Source organism: Ranitomeya variabilis, chromosome 2 (assembly GCF_051348905.1).
Source record: "Ranitomeya variabilis isolate aRanVar5 chromosome 2, aRanVar5.hap1, whole genome shotgun sequence".
Taxonomy (NCBI): Eukaryota; Metazoa; Chordata; class Amphibia; order Anura; family Dendrobatidae; genus Ranitomeya; species Ranitomeya variabilis.
The window spans coordinates 74,691,691-74,717,265 of record NC_135233.1 but is presented as its reverse complement, the minus strand read 5'-3'; the positions used below and the strand labels follow the sequence as shown (position 1 = coordinate 74,717,265).

The following is a 25,575-nucleotide window of genomic DNA, read 5'->3' as shown; positions in this document are numbered from 1 at the left end:
ATATGTTAAAATGTTCAGAATTTCTTCTTTTTTTTCCTTATATGCATACTGTCTGTGCTGTTTGGCAATTTGGAGCATGAGTACTAATTATGGATATTTACTCATCATATTTTTTTCCTTGTAGATTGGGTTCCATTATGATTCTCGATAATACATTTCTTTATAGATGGTATTAGATATGTTTGAGTGCCTATGATACAGCTAACACTGTTGACTATAAGGAAATTAACTAGTAGACTGCATTCTCTGCTGACAATTAATCTCTAATGACCTGTAATCAGTGAAGCTTAGATAGAAATATCTTCCACTCTATGCACATCTGTAGGTTTCCAAGATTTTATATCTTCCACCATCTGTTTGCATGAAACACTTTATACCCGTCATTCTCTCCATTTGTGTAGGTTCTCCATAATTTGCTTAGTTTTTAAAGTCGTATTGTACTGATATTATCAACCTAAGTTATGTTTTGTATGTGTTATTCAATTTCTCCCCCCAAAATGATAAATATTAATATATATGGCACGACTGTATACTTAGACATGCCTCTTTTGAAATTTGTTGCAAATTTTCTGTTTCGTTTTCCATTTTCTAAGAGCATCTCCTAGCATTATTTACCAGCTTCTTCTAATATCTGTGGGGAATCTGTTGTGGATTCTGTTTGTGGGCTCCCTCTGGTGGTTACTGCTGGTACTGGGTGACTTTGGTGGGTTGCGGCCTTTGGTTTCCACCTGTCCATCAGAGGCTGGGTGTTTCCTATTTTACCTGGCCTTTCTGTCATTCCCTTGCCGGCTATCAATGTATTCAGATGTGCTCTGTTTGGTTCCTGCCTACCTGCTCCCAGATCTTTCAGGATAAGCTAAGTGCTGATTTTCAGTTGTTGGTTTTTTGTCCAGCTTGCTTATTATGTCTCTATGCTAGCTGGTAGCTCTAGTGGACTGAGGTTCTCCCCATGTGCCATGAGTTGGCACATGGGTTCTTGTAATCTCAGGATGGTTTTTTGATTAGGGTTTTTTGCTGACCGCTCAGACCCCTTTTGTATCGTTCTGCTTTCTAGTTTACAGCGGGCCTCAATTTGCTGAACCTATATATATCATCTCTATGTGTGTGCCTTCCTCTCATTTCACCGTCAATACATGTGGGGGGCAACTATACCTTTTGGGGTTCATTCCTCTGGAGGCAAGTGAGGTCTTTATTTTCTCTGCAGTACTAGTTAGCTCTTAGGCTGGTGCGTGGCGTCTAGAACCAACGTAGGCACGCTCCCTGGCTATCTCTAGTTGCGTTTGTCAGGCGTAGGGCAGCGGTCAGCCCAGGTTCCATCACCCTAGAGCTCGTCCGATATTTTGTATTACTTCGCTTGTCCCTTGCTATCCCTAGCCATAGGGATTCATGACAGTATAGCCGGCCCACAAAGTGTTAATTGTTTGGGCTGAAGCAGGAGAAAAAGAAGTGTTTAAGGGAAATTTTATTTTTTTTTTCCTTCAGAGTTTTGCTGCCTAGCCCTTAATTGCTGTCTAGTTGCTTCTTACCTCCTCTTAACCCTTGAATGGCTCTGATATTAGCTGTTTAACATGGATGTCCAGAGTTTGGCTTCCAGCCTGAGTAATCTCGCGGCAAAAGTTCAAAACATACAGGATTTTGTTGTTCACACTCCCATGTCTGAACCTAGAATTCCTATTCCAGAGTTCTTTTCTGGAGATAGATCTACCTTCCTGAATTTCAGGAACAATTGTAAATTGTTTCTTTCTTTAAAATCTCGCTCCTCTGGAGACCCTGCTCAACAGGTCAAGATTGTAATATCTTTCCTGCGGGGCGACCCTCAGAATTGGGCATTTGCATTGGCACCAGGGGATCCTGCATTGCTCAATGTGGATGCGTTTTTTCTGGCATTGGGATTGCTCTATGAGGAACCCAACCTGGAGATTCAGGCTGAAAAGGCTTTATTAGCCCTCTCTCAGGGGCATGATGAAGCGGAAATATATTGTCAAAAATTTCGGAAATGGTCGGTGCTTACTCAGTGGAATGAGTGCGCCCTGGCTGCAAACTTCAGAAATGGTCTTTCCGAGGCCATTAAGGATATTATGGTGGGGTTCCCTACGCCTACAGGTCTGAATGAGTCGATGGCTATGGCCATTCAGATTGATCGGCGTTTACGGGAGCGCAAACCCGTGCACCAGTTGGCGGTGTCTTCTGAACAGGCACCTGAGACTATGCAATGTGATAGAATTCAGTCCAGAAGTGAACGGCAAAATTATAGGCGGAAAAATGGATTGTGTTTTTATTGTGGTGATTCAGCTCATGTTATATCAGCATGCTCTAAACGCACAAAAAGGGTTGATAAATCTTTTGCCATTGGTACTCTGCAGCCTAAGTTCATTTTGTCTGTGACTCTGATTTTTTCACTGTCGTCCATTTCCGTCGATGCCTATGTGGATTCAGGCGCTGCCCTGAGTCTTATGGATTGGTCATTTGCTAAACGCTGCGGTTTTAGTCTGGAGCCTCTGGAAGTTCCTATCCCTCTGAAGGGAATTGACTCTACACCATTGGCTATGAATAAGCCGCAGTATTGGACACAAGTGACCATGCGCATGACTCCCGTTCATCAGGAGGTGATTCGCTTCCTTGTACTGTATAATTTACATGATGTACTAGTGCTTGGTCTGCCATGGTTACAAACTCATAATCCTGTCCTGGACTGGAAAACAATGTCTGTGTTAAGCTGGGGATGTCAGGGGGTTCATGATGATGCACCTCCGATTTCAATCGCTTCATCTACTCCTTCTGAGATCCCTGCGATTTTGTCTGACTATAGGGATGTTTTTGAGGAGCCTAAGCTCAATTCGCTCCCTCCTCATAGAGATTGTGACTGTGCTATAGAATTGATTCCTGGCAGTAAGTTCCCTAATAGTCGTTTATTTAATCTGTCACTGCCAGAGCATACTGCTATGCGGAATTATATTAAGGAGTCCTTGGAAAAGGGACATATTCGTCCATCTTCGTCCCCTCTGGGAGCAGGTTTTTTTTTCGTGGCAAAAAAAGATGGTTCCCTGAGGCCTTGTATAGATTATCGCCTTCTGAATAAGATTACAGTCAAATATCAGTATCCACTGCCATTATTGACTGATTTGTTTGCTCGCATTAAGGGGGCTAGGTGGTTCACTAAGATAGATCTTCGCGGTGCGTATAATCTGGTGCGGATAAAACAGGGTGACGAGTGGAAAACCGCATTTAATACGCCTGAGGGCCATTTTGAGTATTTGGTAATGCCTTTTGGACTCTCCAATGCTCCGTCAGTCTTTCAGTCCTTTATGCACAATATTTTCTGTGAATATCTGGATAAGTTTATGATTGTGTATTTGGATGATATTTTGGTGTTTTCTGATGACTGGGAGTCTCATGTTTTACAGGTCAGGAAGGTGTTTCAGGTTCTGCGGGCCAATTCTCTGTTTGTGAAGGGCTCAAAGTGTCTCTTCGGAGTCCAGAAGATTTCTTTTTTGGGGTACATTTTTTCTCCTTCTACTATTGAGATGGATCCCGTCAAGGTTCAGGCGATTTGTGACTGGACACAACCTACATCTGTTAAGAGCCTTCAGAAGTTCTTGGGGTTTGCTAATTTTTATCGTCGGTTCATTGCTAATTTTTCCAGTATTGTTAAACCTTTGACTGATTTGACTAAAAAGGGTGCTGATGTTGCTGATTGGTCTCCTGCGGCCGTGGAGGCCTTTCAGGAACTTAAGCGCCGGTTTTCTTCTGCTCCTGTGTTGTGTCAACCAGATGTTTCACTTCCTTTTCAGGTTGAGGTTGATGCTTCCGAGATTGGAGCGGGGGCGGTTTTGTCACAGAGATGTTCTAATGGCTCGGTGATGAAGCCATGTGCATTCTTCTCTAGAAAATTCTCGCCCGCCGAGCGCAATTATGATGTGGGTAATCGGGAGCTTTTGGCCATGAAGTGGGCATTTGAGGAGTGGCGTCATTGGCTTGAGGGTGCTAAACATCGTGTGGTGGTCTTGACTGATCACAAGAATCTCATTTACCTTGAGTCTGCCAGGCGTTTGAATCCTAGACAGGCTCGTTGGTCGTTGTTTTTTTCTCGTTTCAATTTCGTGGTTTCATACCTGCCAGGTTCAAAGAATGTGAAGGCAGATGCTCTTTCCAGGAGTTTTGTGCCTGACTCTCCTGGAGACTCTGGGCCTACTGGTATCCTTAGGGATGGGGTAATATTGTCCGCCATATCCCCAGACTTGCGACGTGCATTGCAGGAGTTTCAGGTGGATAAACCGGATCGTTGTCCACCAGAAAGACTGTTTGTTCCGGATGATTGGACCAGTAGAGTCATCTCCGAGGTCCATTCTTCTGTGTTGGCTGGTCATCCTGGAATATTTGGTACTAGAGACTTGGTGGCCAGGTCTTTTTGGTGGCCTTCCTTGTCTAGGGATGTGCGTACCTTTGTGCAGTCTTGTGAAGTGTGTGCTCGAGCTAAGCCTTGCTGTTCTCGGGCCAGTGGGTTGTTGTTATCCTTGCCCATCCCGAAGAGGCCTTGGATGCACATTTCCATGGATTTTATTTCTTTTCTCCCGGTTTCACAGAAAATGTCCGTTATCTGGGTTGTGTGTGACCGCTTTTCTAAGATGGTTCATTTGGTGCCCTTGCCTAAGTTGCCTTCTTCCTCTGAGTTGGTCCCTTTATTTTTTCAGAACGTGGTTCGTTTGCATGGGATTCCGGAGAATATCGTTTCTGACAGGGGATCCCAGTTTGTGTCTAGATTTTGGTGGACGTTTTGTGCCAAGATGGGCATTGATTTGTCTTTCTCGTCTGCATTCCATCCTCAGACGAATGGCCAGACGGAGCGAACTAATCAGACCTTGGAAACTTATTTGAGGTGTTTTGTTTCTGCTGATCAAGATGACTGGGTTGCTTTTTTGCCACTGGCCGAATTTGCTCTTAATAATCGGGCTAGTTCTGCCACGTTGGTCTCTCCTTTTTTTTGTAATTCGGGGTTTCATCCTCGTTTTTCCTCTGGTCAGGTGGAGTCTTCGGATTGTCCTGGAGTGGACGTGGTGGTGGACAGGCTACATCAGATTTGGAATCAGGTGGTGGACAATTTGAAGTTATCTCAGGAGAAGACTCAGCAGTTTGCTAATCGCCGTCGCCGCGTGGGTCCCCGACTTCTTGTTGGGGATTTGGTGTGGTTGTCTTCTCGTTTTGTCCCTATGAAGGTCTCTTCTCCTAAGTTCAAGCCTCGGTTCAACGGTCCTTATAGGATCTCGGAGATTCTTAACCCTGTATCTTTTCGTTTGGATCTCCCAGCATCGTTTGCTATTCATAATGTGTTCCATCGGTCGTTGTTGCGGAGGTATGAGGTGCCCGTTGTTCCTTCGGTTGAGCCTCCTGCTCCGGTGCTGGTGGAGGGAGAATTGGAGTATGTTGTTGAGAAGATCTTGGATTCTCGTGTTTCCAGACGCAAACTCCAGTATTTGGTTAAGTGGAAGGGTTATGGTCAGGAGGATAATTCCTGGGTGGTCGCCTCCGATGTTCATGCGACTGATTTGGTCCGCGCCTTCCATAGAGCTCACCCTGATCGCCCTGGGGGTTCTCGTGAGGGTTCGGTGACCCCTCCTCAAGGGGGGGGTACTGTTGTGGATTCTGTTTGTGGGCTCCCTCTGGTGGTTACTGCTGGTACTGGGTGACTTTGGTGGGTTGCGGCCTCTGGTTTCCACCTGTCCATCAGAGGCTGGGTGTTTCCTATTTTACCTGGCCTTTCTGTCATTCCCTTGCCGGCTATCAATGTATTCAGATGTGCTCTGTTTGGTTCCTGCCTACCTGCTCCCAGATCTTTCAGGATAAGCTAAGTGCTGATTTTCAGTTGTTGGTTTTTTGTCCAGCTTGCTTATTATGTCTCTATGCTAGCTGGTAGCTCTAGTGGACTGAGGTTCTCCCCATGTGCCATGAGTTGGCACATGGGTTCTTGTAATCTCAGGATGGTTTTTTGATTAGGGTTTTTTGCTGACCGCTCAGACCCCTTTTGTATCGTTCTGCTTTCTAGTTTACAGCGGGCCTCAATTTGCTGAACCTATATATATCATCTCTATGTGTGTGCCTTCCTCTCATTTCACCGTCAATACATGTGGGGGGCAACTATACCTTTTGGGGTTCATTCCTCTGGAGGCAAGTGAGGTCTTTATTTTCTCTGCAGTACTAGTTAGCTCTTAGGCTGGTGCGTGGCGTCTAGAACCAACGTAGGCACGCTCCCTGGCTATCTCTAGTTGCGTTTGTCAGGCGTAGGGCAGCGGTCAGCCCAGGTTCCATCACCCTAGAGCTCGTCCGATATTTTGTATTACTTCGCTTGTCCCTTGCTATCCCTAGCCATAGGGATTCATGACAGGAATCACTTCACCTGCTTCAAAAGGGAGATGACATTTCCCATAATTTCCTGCTTGCCCCTTCCGCTGAGTAGAATGAGCATTGGTAGTGTGCACCTCTTGGGTCTGTCTTGATATAAGTAGGCAATTGATGGCCACTAAAAGTCAGTCCTAAGGAGACATACAGTGCCTTGCGAAAGTATTCGGCCCCCTGGAACTTTTCAACCTTTTCCCACATATCATGCTTCAAACATAAAGATACCAAATGTAAATTTTTGGTGAAGAATCAACAACAAGTGAAACACAATTGTCAAGTTGAATGAAATGTATTGGTTATTTTAAATTTTTGTGGAAATTCAAAAACTGAAAAGTGGGGTGTGCAATATTATTCGGCTTCTTTACTTTCAGTGCAGCAAACTCACTCCAGAAGTTCATTGTGGATCTCTGAATGATCCAATGTTGTCCTAAATGCCTAATGATGATAAATATAATGCACCTGTGTGTAATCAAGTCTCCGTATAAATGCACCTGCTCTGTGATAGTCTCAGGGTTCTGCTTGAAGCACAGAGAGCATCATGAAGACCAAGGACCACAACAGGCAGGTCCGTGATACTGTTGTGGAGAAGTTTAAAGCCGGATTTGGATACAAAATGATTTCCAAAACTTTAAACATCCCAAGGAGCACTGTGCAAGCGATCATATTGAAATGGAAGGAGTATCATACCACTGCAAATCTACCAAGACCCGGCCGTCCCTCTAAACTTTCATCTCAAACAAGGAGAAGACTGATCGGAGATGCAGCCAAGAGGCCCATGATCACTCTGGATGAACTGCAGAGATCTACAGCTGAGGTGTGACATTCTGTCCACAGGACAACAATGAGTCGCATACTGCACAAATCTGGCCTTTATGGAAGAGTGGCAAGAAGAAAGCCATTTCTCAAAGATATCCATAAAAAGTGTTGTTTAAAGTTTTCAACAAGCCACCTGGGAGACACACCAAACATGTGGAAGAAGGTGCTCTGGTCAGATGAAACCAAAATCAAACTTTTTGGCAACAATGCCAAACGATATGTTTGGCGTAAAGGCAACACAGCTCATCACCCTGAACACACCATCTCCACTGTCAAACATGGTGGTGGCAGCATCATGGTTTGGGTCTGCTTTTCTTCAGCAGGGACAGGGACGATGGTTAAAATTGATGGGAAGATGGATGGAGCCAAATGCAGGATCATTCTTGAAGAAAAGCTGTTGGAGTCTGCAAAAGACCTGAGACTGGGACGGAGATTTGTCTTCCAACAAGACAATGATCCCAAACATAAAGCCAATGGCCAAGTCAAAGTCCAGACCTCAGTCCAATCGAGAATCTGTGAAAGAGCTTAAAACTGCTGTTCACAAACGATCTCCATCAAACCTCACTGAGCTCGAGCTGTTTGCCAAGGAAGAATGGGCAAGAATTTCAGTCTCTCAATGTGTAAAACTGATAGAGACATACCCCAAGCGACTTGCAGCTGTAATCACAGCAAAATTTGGCGCAACAAAGTATTAAGTTAAAGGGGCCAAATAATATTGCACGCCCCACTTTCCAGTTTTTGAATTTCCACAAAAATTTAAAATAACCAATAAATTTCATTCAACTTCACAATTGTGTTTCACTTCTTGTTGATTCTTCACCAAAAATTTACATTTGGTATCTTTGTTTGAAGCATGATATGTGGGAAAAGGTTGAAAAGTTCCAGGGGGCCGAATAATTTAGCAAGGCACTGTATGCTACCATTGCTTTTGCATGGAAGGAGGCTGTTGCATATTGGATTGATTGAGACATATTTTAGAAAGGCTGGATATATCCTTTTTTTTAATTCGGTCAACATTTTTGGACTGCAGTTTCCCTTTTTATTTTTGTAGTCACCCATAAATAAACTGATTTTATAACCTCCTGCTACAAGGACACCCGACAATAATTTGGCAAGCATATAATTTCTCCACAGTGCCAACTCAGGTAATATGAAGCATCACCCAGTGCCCACTGATATTAGTGGGCAGACTTTGAAGTGGAGACTCTTGTTGTAGCTGTTCTCTGCTCCAATAATGGATGAAGGTTTCTAGCAAAATCCTCCAATGTTTACTCAGAATTAATCACATATGTCCTAAAAGACAAAAGCATATAAAGTGTTCAACACTTCACATGGAATATAGTCACAAATAGTTCCCAACAGCTACCCCTACCCCCAGTTAACCTCTTTTACACCTGCTCCCATTGGAGGTCTTTGTTCCCACCCTGTTGCATACTTTTTTGTATTTGTTTTTCTGGTAATAAAATGTACTATTGATTTTAGCTAGAACCTCTTCTTGTTTTTCTGTGGCAGTTCCATAGCTGTTGGGAACTATTTGTGACTATTTTTACTCAAAATGTCTAAATAGATTGTCAAAAATAATCCATGTCTGAGGGGACATCCTCTAATTTATCATCTGTCAACTAATTAGGATAATGTCCAGCAATTGGCGGGAGTGCACAGGCACGTGAGAGCCATGCCCATTGCTGAATCACATTATTAGTGGCCATGATGAAATTCTGAAAATTGGATCTGCCTGTTTACTTAAATTTTTTTCCTATGATTTTTGTGGTGATTCGAAATCCAGCTCTCAGTTGATGGCTTTCATTTCCATCCAAAATTGATACAACTTTTTGATCTCAGCAAATAATACTATTTATGTTGCTTAAGTTTTTTAGCTTGAAATTTTATTTCCTTGAGATCCGATGTGTGTCTGTTCTTTTTTTTTTGAGCAGTGTAAATAATTTGGACCATCTTAGGGCTCGTGCCCACAACCAATCATAGCAAATGAATGCTATCCGTGGTTTTCACAGAGTACACTCGTACCCATGATATTCTGTAGGGCTATGCTCATGTCCGATATGTTCCTTGGACCGAGGAAAAAATTGGAAACCTGTCTGATTTTGATCCGAGTGTCGATTGGATCAAAATCTGCATTGCAACTGTATGGGGCTGTACACTTGTCCGAGTGGTCCAAGGAAGAAATCGGAGCTATGTCCGATTTTGATCCAAGTGTCGGATCAAAATCAGCAGGATGGCGAAGGTGAATAAACTTTGTTTTTCCTCTCCACCTCCAAGAAAATCTGATACCACTCTGATCAAACTCTGGTGAGAATAATTTGTCAATTTTTTCGGAACGTGAGAAAATGGTCGTCTGCGCCTTCCCTTGCATAAAACATTAAAAAATCACCCTGTAATATATTTTTTTTTTCATATAGTAGCAAAGATTTAACTAAATGGAAAATAATCGGAGCTGTAGATCCACCAGACTTCTAGCCATGATGGGTAATAAATTCTGCTTTACCTATGGCCACATATCCCTATAGTAATCAGACCCTTATAGGTTCAGTCGTAATAAAGAGTTTTATTGCTTTAAAATAATGCATTTTTCTAACTATGCACCTCTCCAGTAAATTACACTGCAGTTTATTTAAAAATGCGTATGGCAAAAAGAAGATTTAAATGAAGGCGTCTCTCTTCAGAGCACAGGGTAAATAGGTTACATTTGTCTTCTGTCACCTAAAGAAATTCTTGCTCGGAGAACCTGATAGTTATTAAATGTACCCAGAACGCTCAACAGTCTATTGAATTACCTTTGTGGGATTTGTATGCAAGGACATTGCTTTGAGTGTTAGATTTAATTCAGCATGTTTTCCTGTGTGGCGTCTTTTATAAGCACTTATGTCACATTATGTAATAAATGGAAAGCTGCATTAATTTATTCATATGCTGTTCCTCGATTGGGAAAGTATATCAGATATCAAAACCAATATTATTCTGCTTATATACTGCACACGGTACGCTCCAGTAAGTATCCCATTAACAGCGACTCAAAGTTTCACCTGAAATCAAAAAATAATTATGTGACATCGCTTTTGTCTATTTGTGGTAGTGGCTACGTAGGGATGAGAATGTTTATTAATGATGAGAAATTGAATCTCTGAATCTCAGATAAAAAAAAAAAAGAAGTTTCTGAAATGTTTTCCTTTTTCAAAACTATGTGATATAAGTATAAAAAAAGCAAGTGAAAAATAAAAAGCCTCCTTCACTGACCTCGTCCGATGGCACATGGAGTCCATATTGGTCTGTATTGTGAAGCAGTAGGCAATCTACGTTCTACAATATGTGATGCCATATGGTGCTTTTTTATATATAATGTCAGTTGGAACATAGAAATCTTTTTAGAAAATTTGTTGTGCTTCTCTGTATAAACAGTGGAGGTACATATGGACATATGGACATATGACCACTGCAGCCAATCACTGTCCATAGGTTTCAGTAACACATTACCACTACAGTTAGTGATTGGCTGCAGCTATCATATGTCTGCCCAAGTGACATGTAATGAGACCAGTGAAACATTGAAATGGGATACGCGAATGGGATAAATTAATAATTCATTTTGCTATTTTACAGCATGTATTGTATTATTGTACATTGCGCAGAGCTTTTTTTTAAAGGGACTCTATCACCTGAATTTGGAGGGAACAATTTTCAGTCATATGGGCGGGGTTTTCGGGTGTTTGATTCACCCTTTCCTTACCCGCTGGTTGCAATAATGGATTGAAGTTCATTCTCTGTCCTCCATAGTACACGCCTGCGTAAGGCAAGATTGCCTTGTGCAGGCATGTACTACGGAGGACAGAGAATGAACTTCAATCCAATATTGCAGCCAGCATGCAGCCAGCGGGTAAGGAAAGGGTGAATCAAACACCCGAAAACCCCGCCCATATGACTGAAAATTGTTCCCTCCAAATTCAGGTGACAGAGTCCCTTTAAAGCACCACTCCTGTGTTTTTTTACTGAAATATTGGAATGATGCCACTAATATAAGTTCCCTGCCCCTGGTATTATGCTTACCAGCCAACATCTTCAGCTGTTCCAGGCGCTGCTCTTGTTGGTCTCCAACAGTTTGTGACCTACCAGATCACTCCAGTGTTTGCTGGGTGATCCAGAAGTTACAACTCAATGTGAGTCAATAGGAATCAAAACAAGGATCTCATAGACTGACATTGAGAACTTAATCAAATAATTGGTAGACCACAGCACCTCATGAAAATATAGGGTTATGTTTAGCGAGTGTTGCGCTCACGTCATATCCAAGGAGTCCCTCTTGGAAAATGTCCAAACATCATATAAAGAATAAGCAAATGATCGCAAATGATCTTCATCAAGCACTGTGCTTGATAAATATAATTTAGGATCGAAACGTCACAACAGAAGGCGGAATAAATGTGATTTATATTCACCAACAACTGAGGCGCTGACATTGAGAATTTGTGGCCATTACCTCTGACTTCTGATCAGTCAGAAGTTGCAGTCATAAGATTGTGGTGCAAGAACGGAGCAGGGCCAAAAGAGACAATAAAAAAAAGAGTATAATACTAGGCTCAGGGAACTTACCGCACATTAATGTCACCACTCCAGAAATTAAAAAATACGCTGGCATGGTGCTTTAAATAATATTTTAGTGTCAGAACAACCTTTTCAATATCTATGTATGCAATATATATAATAGATAAAGCAAAAATTAGCCCCTAATCATGGTCGGCAGAGGGTTTTATTTTGGCTCCCGATTTGATGACAACAGGTTACTAGCCACAGATTAGCTCATTGATGACCTCTAAAATGTTCTTTTCTGCTGTGTTATTAGGGAAATGAGAATGTTTTTTCCATTCTCGTCCACAAATTGCCTATGCAACCAAAATGATGAGACCTGGACAGAAAGGAGAGTAGTGACTAATATGCAGTCTTGGTGTCATGACTCTGTTGCAGGATATCCTGGGACTAGGGGCTTTTTTCCTATCCATAAAGCTAGGGGCATCCTAGCTATCCCTGCACCACAGATTACATCTGATGGTGAAGACACCGGTGCCACGTACCTTGCTGTGCTCTTAAATCAGCCCTAATCTGTTTTCTCCACCAACCAGGAAAGTGGGAAGTTTGTAGTGTATAAGAATACACAAATCAGACTAACAAGGGAAGACGTACAGGGATAAATGAAAATGCCAGTCATGCAAATATGCACTCACAAATAACAGAGTGGAACACCAGCAAGTAAAGGAGGGGAAAAAACAAATAGGAGAGGAATAGGATATGCACACAGACAAATCACCAAACAGTCTTCTGAACAACACTCTAAAGACCTCCTCAAGCAACCAACACATCCAGCTCCAGTGGCAGGTAGTATGAAACTAAAGGCAGAGACAGACTGCCATATTTCTCGTGCGAGAATTGCATCATAAAGCTCGTACTGGCTGTCAGCTATCCTGAGCTGAGCTTGACAGCTGCATAGTAATCCATCACGCTGTCTTGCTCAGGTCAGGAGAGGTGCCAGGCCAGTCTGTACAATGCGATTCTCGCACGAGAAATACATCAGTCTGACTCTGCCCTAAGGTTCAGTATTTGATCAGTATTTTACATTAGTATTTGTAAGCCAAAATCAGGAGTGGAACAATCAGAGAAAACGTATAATAGAAACATATGCACCACTTCTGTATTTTTGACCCACTCCTGATTTTGGCTTAAAAGTACTGAGGAAAAATACTGACCCAATACTGATAGTTTGACCGTAGCCTAACACTGGCAAGCCCAGATTGCCAGAGGCGAGTATATACAGGTCCTTCTCAAAAAATTAGCATATAGTGTAAAATTTCATTATTTACCTTAATGTAGTGATTACAATTAAACTTTCATATATTATAGATTCATTATCCACCAACTGAAATTTGTCAGGTCTTTTATTGTTTTAATACTGATGATTTTGGCATACAACTCCTGATAACCCAAAAAACCTGTCTCAATAAATTAGCATATTTCACCCGTCCAATCAAATAAAAGTGTTTTTTAATAACAAACAAAAAAACCATCAAATAATAATGTTCAGTTATGCACTCAATACTTGGTCGGGAATCCTTTGGCAGAAATGACTGCTTCAATGCGGCGTGGCATGGAGGCAATCAGCCTGTGACACTGCTGAGATGTTATGGAGGCCCAGGATGCTTCAATAGCGGCCTTAACCCCTTCCCGACATGTGACGGAATAGTACGTCACATGTCGGGACCCCCGCTTTGATGTGCGCTCCGGCGGTGAGCGCACATCAAAGTCGCGACATGTCAGCTGTTTTTTACAGCTGACATGTGCGCGCAATAGCGGCGGGTGAAATCGCGATCACCCGCCGCTATTAACTAGTTAAATGCCGCTGTCAAACGCAGACAGCGGCATTTAACTACCGCATCCGGCCGTGCGGCCGGATATGAGCGCATCGCCGACCCCCGTCACATGATCGGGGGTCGGCGATGCTCCTCCATTGTAACCATAGAGGTCCTTGAGACCTCTATGGTTACTGATCGCCGGTGGCTGTGAGCGCCACCCTGTGGTCGGCGCTCACAGCACACCTGCAATTCTCCTACATAACAGCGATCTGATGATCGCTGTTATGTAGCAGAGCCGATCGGGCTGTGCCTGCTTCTAGCCTCCCATGGAGGCTATAGAAGCATGGCAAAAGTAAAAAAAAAAGTTTTTAAAAATGTGAAAAAAATAAAAAAAATATAAAAGTTTAAATCACCCCCCTTTCGCCCCAATCAAAATAAATCAATAAAAAAAAACCCCAACCTACACATATTTGGTATCGCCGCGTTCAGAATCGCCCGATCTATCAATAAAAAAAAAGCATTAACCTGATCGCTAAATGGCGTAATGAGAAAAAAATTCGAAACGCCAGATTTACGTTTTTTTGGTCGCCACGACATTGCATTAAAATGCAATAACGGGCGATCAAAAGAACGTATCTACACCAAAATGCTATCTTTAAAAACGCCAGCTCGGCACGCAAAAAGTAAGCCCTCACCTGACCCCAGATCACGAAAAATGGAGACGCTACGAGTATCGGAAAATGGCGCAATTTTGTTTTGTTTTGTTTTTTGCAAAGTTTGGAATTTTTTTTCACCACTTAGGTGAAAAATAACCTAGTCATGTTAGGTGTCTATGAACTCGTAGTGACCTGGAGAATCATAATGGCAGGTCAGTTTCAGCATTTAGTGAACCTAGCAAAATAGGCAAGCAAAAAACAAGTGTGGGATTGCACTTTTTTTGCAATTTCACTGCACTTGGAATTTTTTTCCCGTTTTCTAGTACACGACATGCTAAAACCAATGATGTCGTTCAAAAGTACAACTCGTCCCGCAAAAAATAAGCCCTCACATGGCCAAATTGACGGAAAAATAAAAAAGTTATGGCTCTGGGAAGGAGGGGAGCGAAAAACGAAAACGGAAAAACGGAAAAAGCTCCGGGGGTGAAGGGGTTAAGCTCATCCAGAGTGTTGTCTTGCGTCTCTCAACTTTCTCTTCACAATATCCCACAGATTCTCTATGGGGTTCAGGTCAGGAGAGTTGGCAGGCCAATTGAGCACAGTAATACCATGGTCAGTAAACCATTTACCAGTGGTTTTGGCACTGTGAGCAGGTGCCAGGTCGTGCTGAAAAATGAAATCTTCATCTCCATAAAGCATTTCAGCCGATGGAAGCATGAAGTGCTCCAAAATCTCCTGATAGCTAGCTGCATTGACCCTGCCCTTGATGAAACACAGTGGACCAACACCAGCAGCTGACATGGCACCCCACACCATCACTGACTGTGGGTACTTGACACTGGACTTCAGGCATTTTGGCATTTCCTTCTCCCCAGTCTTCCTCCAGACTCTGGCACCTTGATTTCCGAATGACATGCAAAATTTGCTTTCATCAGAAAAAAGTACTTGGGACCACTTAGCAACAGTCCAGTGCTGCTTCTCTGTAGCCCAGGTCAGGCGCTTCTGCCGCTGTTTATGGTTCAAAAGTGGCTTGACCTGGGGAAATGCTGAAATGCTTTATGGAGATGAAGATTTCATTTTTCAGCACGACCTGGCACCTGCTCACAGTGCCAAAACCACTGGTAAATGGTTTACTGACCATGGTATTACTGTGCTCAATTGGCCTGCCAACTCTCCTGACCTGAACCCCATAGAGAATCTGTGGGATATTGTGAAGAGAAAGTTGAGAGACGCAAGACCCAACACTCTGGATGAGCTTAAGGCCGCTATTGAAGCATCCTGGGCCTCCATAACATCTCAGCAGTGTCACAGGCTAATTGCCTCCATGCCACGCCGCATTGAAGCAGTCATTTCTGCCAAAGGATTCCCGACCAAGTATTGAGTGCATAACTGAACATTATTATTTGATGGTTTTTTTGTTTGTTATTAAAAAACACTTTTATTTGATTGGACGGGTGAAATATGCTAATTTATTGAGACAGGTTTTTTGGGTTATCAGGAGTTGTATGCCAAAATCATCAGTATTAAAACAATAAAAGACCTGACAAATTTCAGTTGGTGGATAATGAATCTATAATATATGAAAGTTTAATTGTAATCATTACATTATGGTAAATAATGAAATTTTACACTATATGCTAATTTTTTGAGAAGGACCTGTATAGAAGCAGGTAGTGGCCATTACTGAACAGCTGAGATCACAAAACAGGAAAGCTCTTAACTGAACAGATTAACCCCTGCACTGCTAGCAGAAGCCTGAACTGTTTAATATGATGGTGAAGTGCTTCTAATTAGTGCAGGAGTGAAATGAGACACCGCAGTCTTCTGGCCCATCTCTGTCGAGGTAAACCCGTGACACTTAGCCTAAGTTCCATCGATGAGCTTTTGGTGCATTTTTCATGCTGTGTATTTTTGCAGTGTGAAAAACACAACTTCTTAGTTCCAGCAAAGTGGATAGGATTTATTGAAATCTCATGCCCATTGTACTTTTTTTTAATACAACGTATAATGACCTTTGGTGCATGTTTGAAATCCACAGCATGTCAATTTCTCTCAGGGGTGTGCTGAGTTTTCTGTTCGGAATTTCCCCATAGACTGGAATTAGGTGCAGAAATTCCACAGGTAAAAAACAAAGACATGTTTTAAGTTTGTTTCCAGGGTGGAAACACATCAAAAACACATGTAATGTGCATCTAAGTATGTCAATAAAGTTTTGTCAAAACTGCTGGGATAAAAACGCATGTTAAAAAAACACAAAACGGCAATAACAAAATGCAGGTAACCTAATTTAAATAATAGGTGCAGAAACTCTGTAACATAAAAAATGTAACAAAAACTCATTGAGGGAATGTAGCCTAACCCCTTAACCCCCTGAGCATTTTTCAGTTTTGTGTTTTCGTTTTTCACTCCCCTCCTTCCCAGAGCCATAACTTTTTTATTTTTCCGTCAATATGGCCATGTGAGGGCTTATTTTTTGCAGGACGAGTTGTACTTTTGAACGACACCATTGTTTTTTTTCCATGTCATGTACTAGAAAACGGGAAAAAAATTCCAAGTGCGGTGAAATTGCAAAAAAAAGTGCAATCCCACACTTGTTTTTTGTTTGGCTTTTTTACTAGGTTCACTAAATGCTAAAACTGAGCTGCCATTATGATTCTCCAGGTCATTACGAGTTTGTAGACACCAAACATGTCTAGGTTCTTTTTTATCTAAGTGGTGAAAAATTTTTTAAAATCTTTGCTAAACAAATTGTGCAATTTTCCGATACCCGTAGTGTCTCCATTTTTCGTGATTTGGGGCTGGGTGAGGGCTTATTTTTTGCACACCGAGCTGATATTTTTAATGATACCATTTTGGTGCAGATAAAATCTTTTCATTGCCCGTTATTGCATTTTAATGCAATGTTGTGGCGACAAAAAAAAAACACGTAATTCTGGCTTTTTTAATTTTTTCTATTGCTTTTCCGTGTAGTGATCAGGTTAATCCTTTTTCTTATTGATAGATTGGGCGATTCTGAACATGGCGATACCAAATAAGTGTAGGTTTGAATTTTTGTTTGTTAAATTTTTTAATGGGGCGAAAGGGAATTTGAACTTTTATATTTTCTTTTATTATTTTCAAATTTTTAAAAACATTTTTTTTTACTTTTGCCATGCTTTAAATATCCTCCATAGGAGGCTAGAAGCTGGCACAACTCGATTGCTTCATCTACATAGAGGTCGATGTTTAGATCACCTCTATGTAGGAGAATTACAGCATTGATATGAGCGCCGACCACAGGGTGGTGCTCACAGAAATCCGGCATCAACAACCTAGAGGTCTGCAGGAGACCTCTGGTTGTTATGCCGACGCACCGCTCACCCCCGATCATGTGACAGGGGTCAACGTGCATGCATTTTCGGCAGGAAGGCTGGGAGTTTTTGTTAAATGCCGCTGTCAGATTTTGACAGCGGCATTTAGCTAGTTAATAGGTGCGGGCGGATCACGATTCTGCCCGCACCTATTGCGGACACATGTCAGCTGTTCAAAAACAGCTGATATGTCCCGGCTTTGATGCGGGCTCACCGCCGGAGCCTGCATCAAAGCGGGGGTTCTGCCATCGGACGTACTATTCCATCTGATGGCAGAAAGGGGCTAAAAGACACTGAGGTTCACTGATAACCCTGCACTGCAGAGGACTTTGCACTATATTTGCAGCAAGAAATACAAAAAAATAATTAGGATGTATGATGGAAATAATATTAAATCAAGTTCATTATTTTGTCCCCCAATATCTTATGCACTAAATAAGGAAATAATAGTAATTTTATTTGTATAGTGCCAACTCATTCCACAACACTTTACGTGTTAGAAGGGAGTAACTGGTTAACCCAGTGCGTGTTCCAATCGCCTTACAAAACATGCATGAAATGTCTCATACATTGACACATCACCTGATTTGAGTTTATTTAAAAGCCAAAGCAAATTCCAACCTCTTCCTTATCAGCCGAATGCCTAGAAATGCGATATGTCATGAAATGTATATAATGGTCTATGGAAATGAACACTTATCATTCTTGCCAGAGACAGTTAGTATGAGATGTTTGAGCCCAGCCTCTGTCAGGTCAACATTTAGCAATGTCAGCTGTCTGATATGGTTTCATTTCCAGCATTGTTGCCAGGCTCAGATGTCAGGGAGCCGTCAGTGGCCCTCCTCTGTTTGTTACAGGGCCATTAATGTTGATTATTTTAAACAAGGGCAGTTTGTCGTGGAGGAGAAATACAGAGTTTTGTGACTGCAAGTCCTGTCCGATTACAGTCTGTCTGAATTAAACGAACACTTTATTATTACATTTTATATGTTTTATATAAAAGGCCATGAAAAATAAACATTCAACTTTTATATAATTACCATAGGGCAACATACTGTAAGATAAAGGGGAGATGATGAGCTGGGAGATATAAAGTTTTCTATGATTTAAAGAGGACTTGTCACCAGGTCAGAAGTGGGCAGGTTTTGCTCTTAATTTATTCCTGCTTCCCCCCTAATTATCAGACTTTTATTTTTTTTTTTTTAAATCCACCATAAAGTTCCAAAGATCTTGGTCTCTTTATTTCGTGCACACAATATGCTAATTTTATGGTCACTAACCACAGGTAATTGTGACGAGTGACCTAATGACACTCCCCCAAAGATTCCTGTGAGCAGCGCCCCCAAGGAAAGACCCTAAAAATTATCATATTCTGTGCACAAAATAAAATACATGTATTTACATATCACTACAACAATATGGCAGATTTAAAAAAAAAAAAAAGAATATTCATGTCACAATATGTAAACTGGTTCATGCCACTTTTTTGTACCCCCAATTATAGATCACTGTCTTACCCCACAGGTCAACCATACTCACTCAGCCATAGTACAAATTCTCCACTCTCTTTTCCCTATCGCCAAAACAAATAATGGTGCATGCATGGGAAAAAAACACTTAACAAAAATCTGAATTCCTATCTTGACTGGCTAACTTTATGACCAATGAGCAACTCACTAGTGACTTAAGTAATCATGCTAAAATTTTCATGACAATATATAATATGATATATAATATGTATATTCATGATCCTTACCCCTACATTATCTGTATACCTTACATTATCCCATGCCTCATCCCCTTTTTTTTGGGGGGAAGCAATGTGAATAAAAAGAAAAATGCAAAAACTGGCCACTTTTGCCACTAGGACTCAGGTCATAGAGAAAGCCTGAGAGAACACAGTATACTCATAAACCTTTAGAAATTCTTTTGGAGAATCAGTGGAATCAGAATCAGTGAAGTGCCAACATTTTTAAACTCACCATTTTATAAACCCCACCCTTTCTATGCCATTTCTACATCCCTGAATGGCAGGGTTGAGTCTGATAACACATTATTCCCTCCCTACACAAGTCCTTGTTGCGGGAACTCTGCTCTCCAGGAGGCTTCTATGGCACCTAGGAGATGACAACCCTTCATGATGTCTCATCCCTCTCAGACAGCAGCACCATGGAGAAGGCCCATCTCTTATCTCCAAGTGGCACATTCTATTTCCATTCTCCTTTAGATTCAGGTGTCTCTGACAATGTCACACCCAGCGGTGCAGTGATTGGCAACATCCTGAAATAATTTTAACTGTAGTTAATGCATATAAATACAGTAATAAAGGATTTGATTTCTAAAAATGTGACTATATCCACTATGAATAACCTTGTTATATGATCACTAATTCCCTGTTTTCAACTTTCATGGCGTGTTGAAAATAAAGATGGAGATGATGACACTGAAGAAATAAAGAAAGAGGAAACAACCCAGAAAAGCAAAGATGACATCAGTAAGTACTGTATACTTAAAAAGGACCAGGGGGGCGCTCATTATGAGTGGAAGAAAGGCGATTCCAGCAGCTAAATAGGAAAGGGTTCTTTACAGTTAGAGCAGTCCGAATGTGGAATGCCGACCACAGGAGGTAGTAATGGCATAACAGCTTTAAAAAAGGGCTGGATGATTTCATCATTACAAATAATATGTGGGTTATAGTTAATTTAGTTACAAAATGTTTAATTGGTTGGGAAAAGATGAACTTGATGACCTGTGGTCTTTTTTCAACCTTATGTAATATTAAACATCAGCAGCGGATTGAGGTACTGCTTAATAACCCTGTCATGTTATGAACAAATTGTACCTATTATTACTGTCAAGTGTTCAAGTCAGAGGGGTAAGTCTGTTCGACAATTAGGGGATGTGCATCTCTGGCGGTCTGCTCCAAATCCCACCTGAAAAAGCATCCAAAAAGAATGAACTTATAAACAGCAAGTCCTTTTTACATAGAAATGCAAATCTTCAGTGTTTTAAGTGTCTTTAAACCATTTCAGGTTTCCAAAGACACAAAGTTGTTTAAAAAAATACTTCTGGAAAACACCAGTGGAAAAAAAATGACAAAAAGTCTAAAAAATGCTACAAAAAATGCCAGTGGCTAAAAATGTCAAAAAGTATACAGGAAACTACCCAAAAACACTTAAAAAGATGCTTTGTTAAAAAAAATCCATTGTTTCTTGAAGTGTCTTCCTCTTGAAAGATGCGGTGGGTTCACCCTCCCGGAAAGAGATAAAAGTGGTATATTCCAACAGTCTCTAGCATGATTTTTCTCATGCCACAATCTGTCCTAGAGGGCATTAAATTGGATTTCACAGAATCCTCCAGAGAATCAGTAGTGTGATGTTAAATTGACGTGTCGACATTTTTAACATACAAACACATCCTTTTGTAGACCTCTAACTATTCCATGCCATTTGCACACCCTAAATATGTAATCTTTTTTTCTTTCATACACTGTCTCATTCCCTAAGAGAAGAAAAAAAAAAAGATCCCATAATAAAAAATTATTGCACAAGGTGCCTTTACCTACGTGGAAAGGCTCAGTGCAGGACAAAAGAAAAAGGACTCTCCCTAATTGAGCAGTACAGAGAAAAAGATGGAGCGATAAGTCCAAAACGTGCAATATATTAAAAGGTATAAGTTTATTACATGATTACAAATCGAATATTAGTACATTTAAACACAGTAATATACAGGGGTTGGACAAAATAATGGAAACACCTGGAAATATCAACAATAGTTAAGTTTAATTTGGTATAGGTTCACCTTTTGCGGTGATTACAGCCTCAATTCTCCGAGGTATGGATTCATACAGGGTGTGAATTGTTTCCAAAGGAATTTTAGCCCATTCTGCAGTTAAAACACCCTCCAGTTCTTTGAGCGACGATGGCGGCAGAAATCAACGTCTAACTTGAATCTCTAAAATCGACCATAAATGCTCAATAATGTTGAGGTCTGGCGATTGTGGGGGCCAGATGAGATGCTGAACTTCATTAGAATGTTCCTCACGCCATGCTTTAACGATTCTATCTGTATGAATTGGTGAAGGATCATCCTGAAAGATGGCGTTCCCCTCCAAAAACAGTGCTTGAACCATTGGGTGCACTTGGTTGCCCAAAATGCCTAAATAATCTTGGCTGTTAATTCTTCCATGAAGGGATATCATTGGCCCAGCGGATCTCCACGAAATAGCACCCCAGATCATCACAGAACCTCCACCATGTTTTACGGTTGGGAGAAGGCAGTCTGGATGGAATGCTTCTTTCGGCTGTCTCTAAGCGTACACTATAGGGTAAACGATGATTCGTCTGAGAATATCACATGTTTCCACTGCTCGAGGGACCATTTCTGGAGGTTTCTACACCACTCTAAACGCTTAGAAACATTTGTCATTGAGAGCAGCGGTTTTCTAATTGCAGCTCTTCCGTGGAATCCAGATTTGTGCGGCTCCCGACTAACAGTTTTCGTAGAAACTGGGTTCTGTAGGTGTTCATTGAGCTCAGCAGTGATTTTCGGAGCCGTGGTCTTGCGAGCCTCTCTCACAATTCGCTTTAGAGTCCGACCGTCAATCTCAGTCAACTTTGACTTTCGGCCGGACCTGTGCTTTGCTGCAGACGTTTTTACTTCTCTTTCAAACGCAGTCATTACTTTGGAGACAGTACCTCTTGACACGTCAAGCATTCGGGCACTTTCTGTTACACTAGCGCCTGCCATACGAGCACCAACAATTTGACCTCTTTGAAAATCTGAGAGGTCTGCCATTGGTATCAGGTTCTCATCAATGTACTTACAATTCAGCAAAGCAAACAGTTAATTTATATACATATATCACATAACACAAATAATCAACTACAAAACATTACCATATGTCACGGTTTGCATGTTTATAACATGTTCGAAGATTATTATGCCAAAATGTTAGGTGTTTCCATTATTTTGTCCAACCCCTGTATGTAGAACTGTAATAGAGACAATGCAGAGATAGGATCAGGTAGAGAGCAGCATGTACAGACACATTATATCACGTGGGCATTTTACTCTTGGTACTAAAGTGCATAGTGCTTATGTAAAATAAAATAGTGGGGAAGTGACCATGCCTCTGAGGAAGCCAATGCAAAACGCACGTTGGGGCTAGTGGTGTGTTAGCTTTCAGTTAACAATATGGGTAAGAACCGGCGGGGACATGGTGGGGTTTCAATACAACAGCTCTGATCTGATTTCAGGCACGGTCCTACTATATAATACTTATAACTCCCCCACTATTTTCTAATTGTCTCAGAGGTTTACATAAGCACTATGCACTTTATCACCATGTGATATAACGTGTCTGTACATGCTGCTTTCCACCTGATCCTATCTCTGTATTGTCTCTATTACTGTTCTACATATCTTATTGTGTTTAAATGTTCTAATATTCGATGTGTAATCATGTAATAAACTTATACCTTTTATATATTACATGTTTTGGACATATTGCTCCTTCTTTTTTCTCTGTATTTCTCATTCCATGAATTTGTGAGGGTTTTTTTTCACAAATTCGCTTTACCTGAAAATGTCAAACCAGGCGATTCAGCAATATCCTAAAGTAATTTTGAACGTAATGAATGCATATAGATACAATAATAAAGGATTTGATTTCTGGAATTTTTTTATGGAATTGTGAATATATCCACTATGACTATCTGTGTTATGCAATCACTAATTCAATGTTTTCAACTTTCATGTAATGTTGAAAACAAAGATGGAGATGATGACACTGAAAGTATTAAGAAAGAGGAAGAAGCCCAAATCAGCAAGAACATCAGTGATGACATCAGTAAGTATATGCCAAAATGTAATTGATTCTTGTATTCGCATTAAACGGCAGCAGTCTGTCGAGGTCTATGGAGTCCTTGGTCAAAATGTGCAATGGTATCCACTATATCTTTGAATTTGGCTATAGTTAAAGAGGTATTTTAATGTTAATATATTTTTTTTACTTAGTTGGACAGCATGAAAATAAGCAACTTTGCAATTGACTTTTTTATTTGGTGTCATTCACCTGCAATGAGAGCTTGTATCGTACAGCTGGTTTCCATGGAGCTCATACTGACTTACAAAATCTAGATTAGCAGATTTAGTAGACCGGAAGGCTCCTCAGAAAAACTAATACCTTTTCAAAAAAGGTATTAGTTTCAATGGAGCTCATCCACCAGTACCTGCCCAGACCTTGGGCAACAATGCACAGTAGTTATATTCCAGGACAGAAATTAACTCCTAATATTCAAGACACCTCTCTCCTGCCTCTTGATTTATAAGGAGCAGTTAGCTGCTCATCACCCTCCCCCTCCCTCTGAGCTCCTGACAAGCTGCTGATATAAATCTTACAAAATCCCTAGCCTAGTGCATCCACTTCTCTCAGGACAGTTCTCCTAATCATAGCTCTCACTTTCCCATTATTTGTATATGTAACTACAGAGATAAGATAACAGTGTATACTCCAAAACATACCATTGATAACTGGATGTGTTATAACAGAATTTGGGCTGAGCTTTATAGTTTTACTACCCCTGCTCTTACCAGAGCTTAGTGAAGGAGGCTGGAAAAACAATAAAACCGCCATAGGATCTTATCCAGTGATAGAAGCTAACCGCATGCTAGGAGATGCTCATAATGCTTGATAAGGTTGTGTACCACACAAGTAGGTCAGAATGTCAGCTGCTGCAGACCAACAGGTGAAAGCCAATAATGGAAAGACATGGGTTAACTGTACTGCTGATAACTAATTGAAGATTCCAGGAAACCAAAGATTTTTCTGTGCGGTTTATTATCAATGCATTTCAAAGTCATCCAACTTTTTTATCAGTATTTGTAGTTTGCCCTGATGAAGAAGTTGGATGACTTCGAAATGCATTGATAATAAACCACAAAGAAAAATCTTCTGGTATCTTCAATTGGTGATCATTTGCAGTGCAGTTAACCGATTTCTTTCCATTATTAATACTCACCAGGAAAGACCGTCCTGCCGGTAACCAGGAAGTGAGAGACTGGAAAGATGGGAGCTGCTCAAGACACAACTTAGCAATAATCTTTAAAAAGGAAAACTATACTGTTTAATAGCTCAGTCAAGTTACGGCCAAACACAAGTGCCATATTGTGCCTAAAAACACTGTTAAGTGTTCAAGAGTGTGTGAGTAAGGGCCTGTTCAGAAGAGCGCATTCAACATCTTTGTTCTGTCCACAGGCAAAATCGGGACCAATACGAGTCAATTTTGTAGTTCACATAAACTTTTTTGCACCTGAGCCGATGGTCTGTGTGTAAAAAAAAATTGAAGCATGTTTTACTTTGATCCGTATTCCATATCAGGCTTGCTCATTATAAGTCAATGGGTGTGCAAAATAACAGATCACACATGAGCTACCATCTGTAAGTCTTACGATTTTCGCGGATCCATTACAATTATTCAGATAGGAAACTGTAAATCAAAACAACTCAGCAAAACTACAGTCAAAGAAGTCCAGGGGGTACATACCCCTTGAGAAAGGCATTTGCCGAAATGCGCGTCGGGGTGGACGGGGGTGTGGTACCTGCATATTTCACATCTTTTCTTTCTACGACTGACCGGTATGTATATTATGTGTGGACCTGTTTTTACTGCTTACATGCGCTTTGATTCTAGATATATACGTGCAGATATATGACCGGTTCACTTCCTCTATATATAGATCTGTACCCTATGGAGGATCAATCTGTGTACTCTGGTTTGCATTATTAGGTACCTACCCCTGCCCTATTTTCTGTACGTGCTATGGGTGGCACGGGGATTGTTTCCACTTGTTATTTTACCTGATATTATTATTAATAAAGTTGTTTCTATTTTTCTTATATATCTGGACTTCTTTGACTGTAGTTTTGCTGAGTTGTTTTGATTTATGTGTATGCAGTTTGTCCAATATGGTCCTAATTTAGTCCCAATATATTAATCAATTACC

At 41.0% G+C, this 25,575-nt stretch overlaps 1 protein-coding gene across 1 annotated transcript in view; it reads left to right on the top strand.

The window, feature by feature from the left end:
- Positions 1-25,575, top strand: part of MACROD2 (mono-ADP ribosylhydrolase 2) — a 2,853,334-nt gene that overhangs the window by 2,583,209 nt on the left and 244,550 nt on the right. The window contains exons 10-11 of the mRNA XM_077282574.1: positions 19,997-20,062; positions 23,345-23,419. Of these exons, the coding sequence (XP_077138689.1) occupies positions 19,997-20,062; positions 23,345-23,419 (141 nt within the window). The remainder of the gene's footprint in view (positions 1-19,996; positions 20,063-23,344; positions 23,420-25,575) is intronic.